General features: G+C 47.3%; 1 protein-coding gene across 1 annotated transcript; it reads right to left on the bottom strand.

Annotated features, from left to right (window-relative positions):
- Positions 1 to 2981: 2981 nt before the first annotated feature.
- On the bottom strand, positions 2982 to 16443 carry LOC309527432 (extracellular calcium-sensing receptor-like). The gene is made up of 5 exons (XM_082214296.1): positions 15491 to 16443; positions 12589 to 12822; positions 10840 to 11091; positions 8028 to 8255; positions 2982 to 3252 (listed from the first exon to the last, which is right to left on the bottom strand). The coding sequence occupies exons 2-5, from the start codon at positions 12748 to 12750 to the stop codon at positions 3118 to 3120; spliced, it is 777 nt and encodes a 258-aa protein (XP_082070422.1). The 5' UTR covers positions 12751 to 12822; positions 15491 to 16443; the 3' UTR covers positions 2982 to 3117.
- Between the last annotated feature and the right edge of the window lie 403 nt (positions 16444 to 16846).

The raw sequence follows: 16846 nt of genomic DNA, 5'->3' as shown, positions 1-16846 counted from the left end.
TTGCATGATTGTTAATTATTATCTTTCCTAGTGTCAAATTTTGTGCCCTTTGCTGACTTGGGGGTCAGTGAAATGGATGTCATGCACAGAAGCACACAGATCACACACAGGGTTTTTTAAGAGTATTTTTTTTAATGTTGCTGGATTCCTAGATCCAAATGCAGGGCAGAACATTCTCCAGGAAGAGAGAGCCTCAGCAGAGGTTTTAAAAAACAAAACATGAAGCAAAGTGTAGTGTGAGAATAAAGGCTGTTAGACCTTTTAAATATCCCAGTGAGTCGCTTACATCAACTTCCCCTTTCTACCCCTGTAGCACACAGTTTGGTAAGTTTTGTTGAAAAATTACTTACAAACTTCAAAGATCAGATTCACGTGCTTTTTTCATGCAGCAGCAAGGAAAACACAGGTGGAAAGACTTAGTTACAGAACTTGGTAAAAAGTGTTTCTGAACTCATGGAATGAGCTTGGAGGGAGAAGCCCATACATGCTTCTTGGTTGTAAGTTCACATGGTGAAAGAAGAAGAAGAGTTTGGATTTAATATTCCACTTTATCACTACCCAAAGGAGTCTCAAAGCAGCTAACATTCTCCTTTCCCTTCCTCCCCCACAACAAACACTCTGTGGGGTGAGTGGGGCTGAGAGACTTCAAAGAAGTGTGACTAGCTCAAGGTCACCCAGCAGCTGCATGTGGAGGAGCGGAGATGCGAACCCAGTTCACCAGATTACGAGTCTACTGCTCTTAACCACTACACCACACTGGCTCTCTGAAAGAGGATGAACAGCAGAAAGAAGGTGAACAAAAGAACTTTCCTTAACTGTCCATCACCAGAAGTGAGGAGGTGTGACCTGGTCAAGTCTAGGAACAACGACTTACTCTATGGTCTTAACCCCTTCATGCATTAACTAGAGCTACTCATGCTGGTTATATGAGACTGCATTTCCTGCAGTGCCATCTTTAGTTTTTGTTGAGAGGTGTTCCTTTGTATTCAGATCAGGCCTCAGTACAAGAATGTAGCACTTGGGGATGAAGATGCAGCCCAGAAGCCCAGCACTGGAGGCCAACATAGAGAAGACCTGCACGGCCACCATGTATTTCCCCTTGGTGCTCAGGTAGGTGGGCACAAAGGACACCCAAACACTGCAGAAGACCAGCATGCTGAAGGTGATCAGCTTGGCTTCATTGAAGGCCCCAGGTAGCTTCCTGGCTAGGAAAGCCACCGTGAAGCAGATGGCAGCCAGGAAGCCCATGTAGCCAAGGGCACCATAAAACATGGCCACAGACCCTTCATTGCATTGCAGGATGATTTCTCCAGGATCAACATGCATGTTAAAGTCTGGGAATGGTGGGGAGATCAACAACCAGGCAGTGCAGAGGAGAACTTGGACACTGGAGCAGGAAAGAACAATAGAGTTGGCCAGATTCCTCCCTAGCCATCTGCTCACCCTGTTCCCTGGCTTTGTGGCCAGGAAGGCCAGCACCACAGTGATGGTTTTTGCCAAGATGGAAGAGACGGCAACCGAGAAGATGATGCTGAATGATGTTCGTTGGAGAAGACAGGTCACTTTCCCTGGCCGGCCAATGAACAGGAAGGAGCACAAAAAGGAGAACAGAAGAGAGAGGAGGAGAATGTAGGAGAGATCCCGGTTGTTGGCTTTGACTATTGGAGTTTTTAGGAATCTTATGAAAAGTCCTAACACAAAGCATGTGGTTAAAGACAAGAAGAGGGCAAAGGAAGCCAGGAGGATTCCCAAGGGTTCTTCATAAGCGAGGAAGGTAATAATCTTGGGGACACATTTGTTTCTGGCCTCATTTGGATGCTGATCTTCTGGGCATCTGGTGCAAAGGTTTGCATCTGAGAAGGAAAATGGTGTTAGCATCATTCACATCTATAACTGTCCATATTCCAATATATTAGGGAAAATATGGGAGAGGCTAAAGGCAAGGATGTATATGTATATGTATATGTATATGTATATGTATATGTATATGTTCAGTTTCTGTTAATTGATTTTCATGGGAACTTGCAGATTCTGGCTTCACACAATTAACTCAAGGCAGTGTCAATTTACTCTTGGCAGAAAGCCAAGGTCTGCTTGACCTAGAAACTACTTACTCTGATTGGTTAACGACCAGCACTCAACTCTGTTATCTAGGAATGCTAGCACAGTTTGGTGTTAGATGTGTTAGGTGTGTTGAAGGGGTAGAAGTGCTGTGTATGGTTAAGAGAGAGAGAGAAAGAAAGGATTTATTTTGCTTTGTTTTGTATGCAGAAACTCTGCTGGTTTTGTTTTTCCTTTTAATAAATCCTGTAAATAGTTATTCTGAGTCTAGCTGACTAGTCATTACCACCTCAACTAGCTTCTTCGCTGTGCAGGAAAACTCTGCTACGTTTGGGCTAAAGCCATTAGAGCTATGCCTGACACTTCAAAGTTCCATGAGTATAGTAGGGATGGAGAGAGGAAAAAGTTCATCTGAAGAGGTCGTGCTTTGCATGCAGAAGCTTACATGCAGAGAGCCAGTGTCGTGCAGTGGTTAAGAGCGGTAGACTCGTAATCTGGTGAACTGGATTCGTATCTCCGCTCCTCCACATGCAGCTGCTGGGTGACCTTGGGCCAGTCACACTTCTTTGAAGTCTCTCAGCCCCACTCACCTCAGAGAGTGTTTGTTGTGGGGGAGGAAGGGAAAGGAGAATGTTAGCCGCTTTGAGACTCCTTCGGGTAGTGATAAGGTGGGATATCAAATCCAAACTCTTCTTCTTACATCCTACAGAGACTTAGGCACAATTACATTTCTCTGAAATTATGTACCCTTTGCATTATCTGATTTTCTGCCCAGGAACCTACACACATCCATCACAGATTCGTGGCATATTACAGAGGAGTCTCTTGCATCATGAGGATTAGCACATGCCTTTGAAAGCAGGAACATGCAAAGGAAGAAGAAGAGGAAGAGTTTGGATTTGATATCCCGCTTTATCACTACCCGAAGGAGTCTCAAAGCGGCTAACATTCTCCCACGGTCACCCAGTGAGCCTTATTTTTAGCAGGGATCTTGTGTCCCAGGTTTGAATCCAGCATTCTAACCTCTACACCGCACAGACTCTTCTTCTTAAGAGTTCACCCACCTTCCTGAGTGGAGATGGTCCCCTCTGTACATTGAACACAAGTGTAACAGCAGACCGGCTGCCCTTCCTGGATCTCCTTGGCAAACCCAGGGTAGCAGCTTTCAGTGCACCTGGAAATGGGCACAGTCTAGAGAGAGAGAGAGAGAAAGAGCATTAAGCAGGAAGCCTAAGGAGTATTTGTGTCCATAGGATTTGTTAATGTGGTTTAAAAATGTGTATCCCTGAAGGAGCATCTCCACCCCGATCATTCAGCCCAGACACTGAGGTCCAGCGCCGAGGGCCTTCTGATGCTTCCCTCGCTGCGAGAAGTGAGGTTACAGGGAAGCAGACAGAGGGCCTTCTCGGTAGTGGCGCCTGCCCTGTGGAATGCCCTCCCATCAGATGTCAAGGAAATAAACAACTATTTTACTTTTAAAAGACAACTGAAGGCAGCCCTGTTTAGGGAAGTTTTTAATGTCTGACGCTGTGTAGTGGTCCCTCGGGTTAAGAACTTAATTTGTTCTGGAGGTCCGTTCTTAACCTGAAACTGTTTTTAACTTGAGGTACCACTTTAGCTAATGGGGCCTTCCGCTGCCGCCATCCGATTTCTGTTCCCATCATGAAGCAAAGTTCTTAACCTGAGGTACTATTTCTGGGTTAGCGGCGTCTGTAACCTGAAGCGTCTGTAACCCGAGGTATCACTGTATTGTTTTTAATATTCGGCTGGAATATTAAATATCCTAACTATACATAATATACATAATGGGATGCAGGTGGTGCTGTGGGTTAAACCACAGAGCCTAGGACTTGCCGATCAGAAGGTCGCTGGTTCATATCCTCGTGATGGGGTGAGCTCCCGTTGCTCAGTCCCTGCTCCTGCCGACCTAACAGTTCGAAAGCTGACAAGTAGTGCAAGTAGATAAATAGGTACTGCTCCGGCAGGAAGGTAAACGGTGTTTCCGTGCGCTGCTCTGGTTCGCCAGAAGCGGCTTAGTCATGCTGGCCACATGACCCGGAAGCTGTACGCCGGCTCCCTTGACCAATAAAGCGAGATGAGCGCCGCAACCCCAGAGTCGGCCACGACTGGACCTAATGGTCAGGGGTTCCTTTACCCTTTACCTTTAACTATACATAATATCAGGTGTGCTAACTCTATGGGGCTGAGGCCTCTACAGGGCCCTCCCCAATGTCTTCTGGGGTGAGGCTCAGCTCCTCCAATCTTGAAGGAGCAGAGGAGGCTTGGTGACATATTGCCCTGACATGGCATGGCCGGGCAGGAAGTCGCCCCAGGCTGACAAGCGCAGCCACGCATGCAAATGTCACATCAGTAAGATGCCAGACTCTCCAAGGGTCCCTATTTTCCAGGGATGTCCCTGATTTAGAGAAGCTGTCCTGGCTTCAAATTTGATCCCAGGATGTCCTGCCTTTCCTTAGGACGTCCCTATTTTCATTGGAGAAATGTTGGTGGGTATGGAGTTATCAGACCCCCCCGAGTCATCTGAAGGTAATTCCTGCATAGGGAAGGTTTTGTTTTTTTAATTGTTTAATGTTTTATTATGTTTTGATATATGTTGGAAGCTGCCCAGAGTGGCAGGGGCAACCCAGTCAGATGTGTGGGGTATAAATAGTAAAATTATCATTATGAAATGGGACGTCCCGATTCTCATCGGATAAATGCTGGAGGGTATGGGAGGCGTCTCCCAATGCAACAGTCATCAGAGGCAATGTGCATGACATCACACCCAGCCGCCCCCCCCCCCGATGTTGGGAGCAACTCTGTGTTTGTGTATAATACCAAAGGCAGAGTGCAAGACTGAAAGAAACCAGACATGATAGCAAAAATAAGCAAAATTTCAATTCTAGAATAACAGTAATAACAAACAGTAACTGTGAAAAATCATAGAATCATAGAGTTGGAAGAGATCACAAGGGCCATCGAGTCCAACCCCCTGCCAAGCAGGAAACACCATCAGAGCACTCCTGACATATGGTTGTCAAGCCTCTGCTTAAAGACCTCCAAAGTAGGAGACTCCACCACACTCCTTGGCAGCAAATTCCACTGTCGAACAGCTCTTACTGTCAGGAAGTTCTTCCTAATGTTTAGGTGGAATCTTCTTTCTTGTAGTTTGGATCCATTGCTCCGTGCCCGCTTCTCTGGAGCAGCAGAAAACAACCTTTCTCCCTCCTCTATGTGACATCCTTTTATATATTTGAACATGGCTATCATATCACCCCTTAACCTCCTCTTCTCCAGACTAAACATGCCAAGCTCCCTTAGCCTAAATCAACCTAGAAACGCACTGATGATCAGCAGAAATTAAACATATCAGTAGAAGGTCCTGAACAAAAAACACCCCTAAGGTAAAAGGTAAAGGACCCCTGGACGGTTAAGTCCAGTCAAAGGCGACGATGGGTTGCAGTGCTCATCTTGCTTCAAGGCGAGGGAGTCGGCGTTTGACCACAGACAGCTTTCCGGGTCTTGTGGCCAGCATGACTAAACTGCTTCTGGCGCAATGGGACGGAAGCCGTAGAGCGTACGGAAATGCCATTTACCTTCCCATCGCAGTGGTACCTATTTATCTACTTGCACCGGCATGCTTTCGAAGTGCTAGGTTGGCAGGAGCTGGGACCGAGCAACAGGAGCTCACTCTGTCGCAGGGATTCGAACCGCCGACCTTCCAACTGGCAAGCCCAAGAGGCTCCGCGGTTTAGACCACAGCGCTACCCGTGTCCCACCTATATATTGTGGTTTGTGGTGGCTGGGTGGTCTAAATGGAGAGGGCAAGGAAATGAGCAGTGTCAAAATCACTAAAGAGGAAGTGGGGAGTTCACCCACCAAAGGTTAGGGTTAGTAGGGGCCCAAAACTCAGAGACAGGGAATTATCAGAACTTAACCAAGTCACACCAAGGGAACGACGCAAAGCATTTCCTGTAGCTCAGTGGAAGAGCAGGTGGCTTGCATGCAGAAGGTCACAGGTTCAATCCCTGCAGGAAGCTCCTGGTAGGGCTGGCAGCATGCATTGCCTGGAATTCTGCTGAGTCACGGCCAGTTAGTGTAGAATAGATAATACTGTGTTTGAGGGGCTTGACTCAGCATAAAGCAGGTTCTTAGGAAAGCTTCTAGCTTGTTAGACTCCCATGGAAGCGTGGAAACGATTGTGGAATGTGGATATAAAATTTACAGCATGTGTCAGGGCTGCTTCCAGATCCCAGCTCACAGAGGATCACGCTAACCAGCGTTAACTTTATAAAAGTCTTTATTGAGTTACAGTTTCCATTTCCAAGCTGCAGCGTGCAGCTCTACGTCTTAGAAGCTAGACCGGCGAAGCTCCGTCTGAGTCTCCGCCTCCTGTACACCAACTTAATACCCTCGCCTTGCTCCACCTCTTCCGTCTTTCCTTCCTTCTCTGGGTCCCTCTGCCCCCCTGGGTCTCTTCCTTCCGGGACTCTTCTGACGCAGACCCCCCAGACCCTTCTCCCTCCTTGCGGCGGGCTTTAGGACCTGGCTCCCTTTCCGGGATGCTTACTGTCCCGCCTTCCGCTGCATTTGAACTTGGCGCGCGCGCCCAACCTTCTACCTTCCTCCTGACCGTTTCCTCGCTCCCTGATGAGGGCGTAACCACTCCTGACTCATGCCCTCCCTCCTGCGGAGAACCTCCGGGTCCCGATACCTGGTCCCCTTCCTCCCCGCTGCGCTCAGCTGGGGACGCTGGTCCCGATTTCCAACTGCTGCTCTCTGAGTCCCCTCTGGTCCTTTCTTCCTGGGGTGTCCCCCTGGGTCCCCCCCTTGCTCTGACCACTGGCGCTCCTTTCTGTGAATCTTCCGATTCACTGGATAGACTCGGGGATCTCGGGTCGTCGTCATCACTCATCCTCCCTTCGGATTCCTCCCCCTCGCTCTCTGTTTCCTCCCTTTCCTGCGCCTCTGCTCCTGAACCCCTGACAGCATGCTATGGTTTAAAGGGAAATTACCGTATTTTTCGCTCTACAAGATGCACCAGACCACAAGGCGCACCTAGTTTTTGGAGGAGGAAAACAAGAAAAAAATATTCTGAATCTCAGAAGCCAGAACAGCAAGAGGGATCGCTGCGCAGCGAAAGCAGCAATCCCTCTTGCTGTTCTGGCTTCTGGGATAGCTGCGCAGCCTGCATTCGCTCCATATGATGCACACACATTTCCCCTTACTTTTTAGGAGGGAAAAAGTGAGTCTTATAGAGCAAATAATGTGGTATATTAAAAAATGTTATAATGATGGTATCTAACACCAAGTAAATTGGCAAAAATGTATAAATCAAAATCAAACAAGTGTTGGAAATGTAAAGAGAAAGAAGGTTATTTTTATCATATGTGGTAGTCTTGAAGTAAGATTAAAGCTTACTGGGAAATGATACAGAATGAATTGAAAAAGATGTTTGGAATAAAGTTTGTTAAAAAAAAAACCCAGAAGCTTTCCTTTAGGGAATTATAGGGACAGAACAACCCAAACTGTATAGAAATTTATTCGTGTATGCGACTACAACAGCAAGAATGTTACTTGCCCCAAAATGGAAAGAAGTAGTAGTCCCAGCAAAAGAAAAATGGCTACAAAAACTTTCGGAATATGCAGAAATGGCGAAACTTGCCGCGGGGAAAAAAGATAACAATCTTTTAATAAAAGAGTGGAAATGGCTTATTTAATAAACAGTAAACAGATAAGAACATAGGCGGGATTATTGTAATAACCTGCAGTTTTATATGAGTTTATATTTACAGTAGATGAATAAATCAGCAAATTAAGTTAATTTGGAATATCCAGAAAATATTAAAAAATAGATTTAAGGAATAGCAGAAAGAGAGGAAAGGAAGTCGAGTTTTGAAATGTTATGACAATTGTAAAATTATTGAAATGTATAAAACTGAAAATCTTTTTTTTTTTTTAAATACCTTGTTAAACTGCAACGGCCACACAATGGCTTCTGGGTTGATGGTAAACTTGACACTGGAGGATGCCTGTCTCTCGACGCTCCCAATTTTCACTCTGGCGCGAGTTTGATTGGGGAACAGGACCCAGTTCACGAGGTTGAAGTTGGCCAGAATCTCTCCGTTCTCATCAAAATAAAACTCTCCCATGGAAGAATTTGAAGGCTGGGTTTTTTTCAAGAAAGTGTGGAACTGGAACGGCAGAGAAAGCGCCAGCGTTCAGAAAGCACGACAACTCCATATGATAACGGTGGGATTGTGTGCAAACTTCCTAATAGTGCTTGTGCGTAGTGTGTGTTTGAGCAAATTACACCCAAAGGGAGGATTGACGCGTGTGGAGCAATGAGCCAAAGAAAAATTATTTGTTGTTAAGTTGTTTAGCCGTGTCCGACTCTTAATGACCCCATGTACCAGAGCGCACTCCTGTCTTCCACTGCCTCCCGCAGTTTGGTCAAACTCATGCTGGTAGCTTCGAGAACACTGTCCAACCATCTCGTCCTCTGTCGTCCCCTTCTCCTTGTGCCCTCCGTCTTTCCCAGCATCAGGGTCTTTTCCAGGGAGTCTTCTCTTCTCATGAGGTGGCCAAAGTCTTGGAGCCTCAGCTTCAGGATCTGTCCTTCCAGTGAGCACTCTGGGCTGATTTCCTTCAGAATGGATAGGTTAGATCTTCTAGCAGTCCATGGGACTCTCAAGAGTCTCCTCCAGCACCATAATTCAAAAGCATCAATTCTTCGGCAATCAGCCTTCTTTATGGTCCAGCTCTCACTTCCATACATCACTACTGGGAAACCATGGCTTTTATAATACAGACCTTTGTTGGCAAGGTGATGTCTTTACTTTTTAAGATGCTCTCTATGTTTGTCATTGCTTTTCTCCCAAGAAGCAGGTGTCTTTTAATTTTGTGGCTGCTGTCACCATCTGCAGTGATCATGGAGCCCAATAAAGTAAAATCTCTCACTGCCTCCATTTCTTCTCTTTCTATTTGCCAGGAGGTGATGGGCCCAGTGTCCACGATCTTAGTTTTTTTTGATGTTGAGCTTCAGACCATATTTTGCGCTCTCCTCTTTCACCCTCATTAAAAGGTTCTTTAATTCCTCCTCACTTTCTGCCATCAAGGCTGTGTCATCTGCATATCTGAGGTTGTTGCATTTATACCCCATCTTTTCCTCCAGGGAGTCTACGTGGTCCTCGTTTAATTCCCTTGCACAACAACCCTGAGAAGTAGGCTAAGGCTGAGCCCTGGTTCACCCACTGAGCTTCATCGTGGATGGACAGAGATTCGAACCCAGGTCTCTCGGTCCTAGTGTGATACTTTAACCATGACACCACATTGAAATACATTTTAAAGTATTTTTAATCTTTGTTGGAAGCCACCCAGAGTGGCTGGGGAAACCCAGCCAGATGGGCGGGGTACAAATAAATAATAATAATAATAATAATAATAATAATAATAATAATAATAATAATAATAATTTATTATTTGTGGAGTCGTAGAGTTGGAAGGGACCCCCAAGGGTCATCTAGTCCAACCCTCTGCAATGCAAGAATATATATGATTGTTCCCAAACGAGGGTCCAACCTGCAATCTTGGCGTTATTCGCTCTCTTCCAGGACTTGGTGACGTTTGAGGAGGTGGCTGTGCAATTCACCCAGGAGGAATGGTCTCTGCTGGATCCAGGCCAAAGAGCTCTGCACAGGGAGGTCATGGAGGAGAATTATGAGACAGTGACTTCTCTGGGTAAGGATGCTCCCACCCCTCCCCCGCCTCCAGACACATCTACGGGGCGTGGGGCGCGTGGGAAGAGAGAAATCGGGGAGTCTCCTTTTCCTGTCTCCTAGGCATACTGGGAAATCCCAGGGATTGCTTTAATTAATTCAAAGATTTGTTGCATTTGTTGTTGTCGTTTAGTCGTTTAGTCGTGTCAGACTCTTCGTGACCCCCTGGACAGAGCACACCAGGCACTCCTGTCTTCCACTGCCTCCCACAGTTTGGTCAAACTCATGCTGGTAGCTTCGAGAACACTGTCCAACCATCTCATCCTCTGTCATCCCCTTCTCCTTGTGCCCTCAATCTTTCCCAACACCAGAGTCTTTTCCAGGGAGTCTTCTCTTCTCATGAGGTGGCCAAAGTATTGGAGCCTCAGCTTCAGGATCTGTCCTTCCAGTGAGCACTCAGGGCTGATTTCCTTCAGAATGGATAGGTTTGATCTTCTTGCAGTCCAACACCATAATTCAAAAGCATCAATTCTCTGGTGATCAGCCTTCTTTATGGTCCAGCTCTCACTTCCATACATTATAAAGGTAAAGGTACCCCTGACTGTTAGGTCCAGGTGTGGACGACTCTGGGGTTGCGGCGCTCATCTCACTTTATTGGCCGAGGGAGCCAGCGTACAGCTTCCAAGTCATGTGGCCAGCATGACTAAGCTGCTTCTGGCGAACCAGAGCAGCGCACGGAAACGCCGTTTACCTTCCCGCCAGAGCGGTACCTATTTATCTAACTGCACTTTGACGTGCTTTCAAAATGCTAGGTTGGCAGGAGCAGGGACCGAGCAACGGGAGCTCACCCCATCGCAGGGATTCCAAACATTATAACACCTACTAAACTCAGAAATTTAGGTGGGTCTAGCACCTACAAATTCATGGCAATATTATTACACATCTTCATGGAGGAGGAGGAGGAGGAGGAGGAGGAGGCTAAGCACAACTATAATTCTGGATCAGGACTCCAGGACTGGACAATGGATTGCAATTTGTAGCAAAAGGAGAATGGAAATACCTGCCATGGTTGTAGCCTTTGAAGGCTCCACTTGTCTCCTCCACCAACCACTGACCACTTGGATCTGAATGAATATGCAGCGTCTAAGGCCTGAGCCAAGGCTTGGACGCTGTAATAAATGCTGTAGCTCTCACGAGACATGGTTTCATCGGGATCCTTTTTGAGCAGAGTCTCCAGTTCCTCCTTCTCCGTGCATCTTGTCCAGCCTCTCACAGGCAACTCATCCGTTGAACACGAACAGTTGAATGCTTTCTGCCAAAACCGCAGAGAAGCAAATAAGTCTGGTTGATAGTGCTTGTGCGCCCCCCTTTGTTTGGTCTTCATTACAAAGGACAAAGCACCATGGATGAGCAGGAAGTTCTGGGTATCAGAAAACAATATTGAACTGATGCCCTGGATATCTGTTGTGATCCAGGTTTTCGCCCCTGCGTACACCTTTCAAGAATGTGCTGTATCATGAGGATGGGACCAAACTGGTGTATACGTTGGCTCGTCTCCACATGGCAGGTGGTTCACTCTGTGACAACATTTCGGATAGGGTCCCGTGAAGGAGTCTTTCCGAGAAGGCCACACAAATCCCACTACTGGTCATCAGCGGCCTGACGGCGTTCATAAAAGTCTCTCCATTGTCGTTGTCTGGAGCGAAGAGGCCAACCCACGTCCATCCGAAATGCAGGAGCAGCTTGACAATCCCCCAGTACTGAGTTTCCTCATTTGGGGCCATTGTGTAGACGAAAGGGAACTGGGTTTTGTCGCTAAGGACATGAGTGGCGAAGCCAACACTGACCTAGTAAGAAAAGGATTTGTGTTTTATTTTCAGGAAAACATAAAAGGAGCCTTGGCTATGTGGATCACTGGTTCAACTCTCATCTCTATCTCAGCTTGGATCCACATTCTCTCATTCTTCCTTTCGCACAGCACCTAAATCAGACTCATTTGCAAGGGCGCCGACTTATAAAAAATATTGGGGGGGCCCATACCGGGGTCCTGCCCCGGGAAGTTTTCTAAATTTTAGATGAAAATTAGTGAGTTTTAAAGTATTTCGGCGGAGCCAGAGCGATTGGGGAGGAGGGGGCTTGTTGCCGGATTCTTCAGCTGGGCCGGAGATCCGCTGCTGGGGGATCCCTGGGCCGAGTTGTGAGCATGGCCTGCTGAAGGGAGATCCAGCCGATTGCGCGACGGGGATGGCTGGGGCTCTCCGGCTAGGGCGCGCGGCTGGCTGGCTGGCTGGCGAGGGAGCAGGTGGGGAGGAGGCGGGGGACGGCGGCGGCGCTCTGCTGGAGGGGCGCCCGAGATTATTGGGGGGGCAGAGCTCCCCCAAACGATTTTTTGGGGGGCTCGGGCCCCCTCAGGCCCCATGGAGTCGGCGCCTATGCTCATTTGCTAGGTGGGAAAGAGTGGGATTATATGAACACAGAGACCTCTATACTAATCGGTTTTGGAGAAGAATTAGAGGAATAACCCTGGGAACAAATTTGGAATAAACGACCATTTAGCTCCATCTCAGTTTGAAAATGGTTTATAGATAGCATAGCACAGCACTGGTACATGTGGCCAACCAGATTATATAGAATTTAACATAACAAAAGGGAGAAAAAGGAAGAGGTCTTTTTCAAATCAGATCCAAATTGCTTTAAAGGCTACTGCCGTCCATTGGTCTTTTTTTGGATTCCCCCCCCCCCCGCCTTTTTTGCCAGAAGTGACCACAAATAAGAATTTTATTCAGCTGGCCTCCCATCTCAAATCTACCTGTGGGATCTTGTAGATGCTCAGCATGGTTGAAATCAGTTTGGAGATTTCAGAATAAGCCGCTTCAACAACTGCCAGCAGGTTATTCTGTCCTCTGCAATTGTAGTTCAGAATATGGCTTTCTCCACCAGCCAGCAGGTCAAGCGTGGCATCGGTGGTCATACTCTTGTAGGTCTTGTAGATGTTGTAGCCCAGGCTGACGTTGGGTAAGAGCCCGGGGTCCTGGTTGATCTCCTGGGTGGCAAACAAAAACGACAGGATCTGCCACAATTTCCAGCTGCAAGCAAAGAGTGGTCTCAGGCAGCCATTCTCCTTCCTCTTATTTCTAAGAGCACAAGGCGAATTCTGTGCCAGCAGTGCAGGTGCCCCAAAGATAAGCTCACAAGCACGCAATAAAGGAGATTCAGAATCCTTAATTGTTACTTGAAGCCATTGGTTCGAGTCCTACCACATAGCTGTGACTGTGGTATCTCCCTTTCTCAACACTCAGCTTCCCTCTGACTTTTGTCCTTCTCACTATCTGTGAGTTGGGGAAGGGTGAGTTGAGGGAGAGACCCCACCCATTTACTGTCTCCCACAGAGCCCTTCGTTTGTCCTCCTTACACTTCAAATATTAAAAGCCTTGGTTCGATTTGAACACTTGCTGATTCCAAGGATTAGAGGAGCCTTGACTGAATTCTAACACTTGCTGAATCTAAGAATTACAGGGATCTGGCACCCACAAGCTCATAGCACTACCCCACCCCAGAACCAGAAACCTGTCCCCATATGTGCAACCAAACAGCAAAATGCAGCTTCCTTCTAGAAAGACAAGACAGTGAAGTAGAACACAATTAGACTTTTAACCCAACTTAGCTTCAAGCATAGAATCATAGAGTTGGAAGAGACCACAAGGGCCATTGAGTCCAACCCCCTGCCAGGCAGGCTCTTTCTCATTGGCGAACACTCCCTAGCTACAGTTCTGCATCACAGAGCAGCTTATCCACTCACATTGGGCAGCCCAAATATGATGAAATAAAAAAATTCCTTCCTGTAGCACCTTAAAGACCAACTAAGTTAGTTCTTGGTATAAGCTTTCGTGTGCATGCACACTTCTTCAGATACACGAGGAATTTTTTTTATTTTGACTATGGCAGACCAACACGGCTACCTATCTGTAACCAAATATGATGAGTTCCTGACCTGTTTCAGCCAGGATGCAAACCTCGGCACCTGAGCTGCGTTAACCAAAGGCCTTGCTCATTCTTGTGCTCCTGCAGCACAGAGCAGCTTTCAAACACACACACACACACACAGTTATCTGAACAGTTCCTAAAAACCATCAACCCATTCCCACAAAACATGCAAAAAGCACAAATCAACAGTATTTCATACACCATGGCCAAAACTTGCAGGAAGGATCCCTGCAGAAAGTAAATAAACATATGCCAAAAGCACAAACCCCAACACCATGCAGTTTGTTGCCTGCATGGCTCTTTGTCTTGGCATTTCACAGGGTTCTCAGTTCAAGTAGATCAACAGTGATTTCAGGGCTAAAATCATAGGTTAAATCTTTTGGGAGCCCTTCAATATCCCCTTGGCCTGCAATGTGGTTGTGGAACAGAGGCATCAAAATCACATTCCAGTCCGAGTGAGTCTCTCTGGCACACTGGTGGTCGCCTTCACCTTTCCCTCTCTTACTGCCCCAGAGTCAGTCCACTTCACCCCCTTCCCCAAACTCCAAATCAAAGTACTTCCACAAGTCTTCATCTGGCGGAGACCATCTTCAAGATTAGCTGGCCCAGTCCACCCAAGTTACTAGCCAGAAATTCCACTCTTGGCTTACTCCCAATGTCTCTTTGATAGAGGTAGATAATCTCCCCAATGGCTCTTGGTCCCCAAACTTATGGAATCCTGGATGACCCTGGCTGCTGGGGCTTGCTTAAGACCTGCACCCAGTACAGGGACTGGTCCTCACCCCACAAGGTCATCTTGGAGCACCCAAGGGGGGAAATCATTGAAGGGTTTTCTCTCACCCAATTCAGCAGGAGTCAGCTGTTCCCCTGACCCCACCCACCGGAAGAGATCTAGCAGCAGCAGCTCTTCTCCATCCTGCTGTTTGCCCTCCACTGAGGCACTTTCCTCCTGCACCCCTTTTTCCACAATAGAAGCTCCTCTGCACCTGTCTGCCTGCCCTCTCTTTGCTGTCCAAGCCCCTCAGCTGCCCAGCCACACCCTGGATTTCTCTGGCCACCCCTATCATCTAGGTGCCTTGCAGCTGGGCTCCTGGCTCACGTCAAACCCCCTGTGGCTCATCTCATCCAGCAGGGCCCTTATCTTGCAGGGAGTCGAGCTTTCCTCCCCTCTGAGACTTCTCACCCACTCCACCAGCAGCGGGTCTGCTCTGTCAAGCTGCTGGCTTAGCCACGGCTCCAATTTTCTCAAGCTGCACTCCCCCTCCATTTCAACTCTGGCACACCTCACTCACTGGCTCTCCTCTAGGAAACACATCTTCAGCTATGTGATATTTTAGGGGTTACCCAGGGTACGTCTTTCCTTTTGGGAATGAACTACTGCAGGGACTGTGGTGTCTTTAGGATAAAGGGTATGTTTACACAAATATAGAACCTGAGCCTACGACGGAGGGCTTCACAGCATTAACACCCCAAAGCCACAGCCTTGGATTCAAGCAGAGATCCAACATGGCTCTCGTTCTCTGCTTGCTCTTAGGTCATACTGCAGCCCCAAAACTCTCAGCTGCCCTCTGGATTTTGGCTTTCTCGCTATTGTTGCTGGAAATCACAGTAGGGGAGCATTCTCTTGTGCGCCAGTCCTGCCAGCATGGCCACTGTGGGATGAAGATGCTTGACTGGAGGGACCACCCAACAGAGGGACAAAGGAAGGAGATGGGCAGGTCACTTACCTCCCAATCTTAGTTGTGGGTGGCCAGGAAAGTACATATGGTTCGAATTTAGCAATTTTCGGAGCGATGATGCCACCAATGAGGTGGTCTCCTGGCCTGTAATAATTCAGTGCATCCTTTTGCCTGAAGACCTCCACTGGACATTTGGCTTTCAGCATCCCATTTGCTCCGCTGGGCATTAGCAGCAGCAGGAGCAGCAGCAGCAGCAAGATCATCTTGGCTCTGCCTGCAAAAGTTGCCTCCTGACTGCAGTGATTTCAGTACAGCAGCTGCTTCGAACGCAAGGATAACCATAAGTAGCCTCCCACTTCCTTCAGGCTTGTTACAAGAAGTAACCTCATCCCTGCCTGTGATTCTGATGTTTATGCTATTGGTCTCAAAGGCCATTTTGGGGGGAATCCCTGGAGCACGTAAACAAATCACCATTATTTTGATATAATTATTGAGGTTAAGGAGGTCCACCTCCTCTGAAATCTCCTGGACAATCTGGGTGACTGAAGGGACAGAGACAGAGAAAAACAGGTTTGCAATAACTCCCTGATCATAAGAATTGTAGAGTTGGACGGTCCCCCAAAGTTCATATAGTCCAACCCCCTGAAATGCAGGAATCTCAGCTAAATAATCCCTGGCAGGTGGCCACACAATCTCTGTTTAAAAACCTCTAGTGAAGAGTCTACCGCCTTATGAGGTAGTCTGTTCCACTGTCAAACAGTTCTTGCTGCCAGAAAGTTCTTACTTATGCTGTCAGAATCTCCCTCCTTGTAATTTGAACCCATTGCTTTGCATCCTACTCTCCAAGGTATTTGAGCTTGTCGACATCCTCCTTAAATTGTGGTGCCCAGAACTGGACACAGTACTCCAGGTGTGGTCTGAGCAAGGCACACTAGAGTGTACTATCACTTACCTTGATCACAACAGTAGACTTCTGTTGATGCAACCTAGAATAGCATCACACTGTTGACTCATGTTAAACTTGTGCTCTAGTAAGCCTCCTAAATCATTTCCCCTTGTACTCCTGGAAAGTGAGGTGTCCTGTCTCATATTTATGAAGCTGGTTATTTCTGCCTAAATGCAGAACCACACATTAGTCCCTATTCTAAGTGCTCATTAACAGACAGCTGAATTATCTGTTCTAGGACTTTTCTGGGTATTGATGTCAGGCTGACTGCTCAGGCATTACCTGGGTCTTCTCCCCACCCCTCTGAAGATGGGGACAAGGGCCAGATGGCTTGTTTCCATGCTCACCATGAAAATGTGACTGCAGACAGTCTAGGGTCTCTGCTACGTTGCTCTTGGTCTATTGGAGAGAGTCTGAGTGGATCAAGATATTGTCCAGGTACGCGGGAATAGGTGGCC

This window comes from Podarcis vaucheri (assembly GCF_965113315.1).
Source record: "Podarcis vaucheri genome assembly, chromosome: 2".
NCBI lineage: Eukaryota > Metazoa > Chordata > Lepidosauria > Squamata > Lacertidae > Podarcis > Podarcis vaucheri.
The sequence above is the reverse complement of the archived record's forward strand: the minus strand, read 5'-3'. Positions and strand labels throughout refer to the sequence as shown.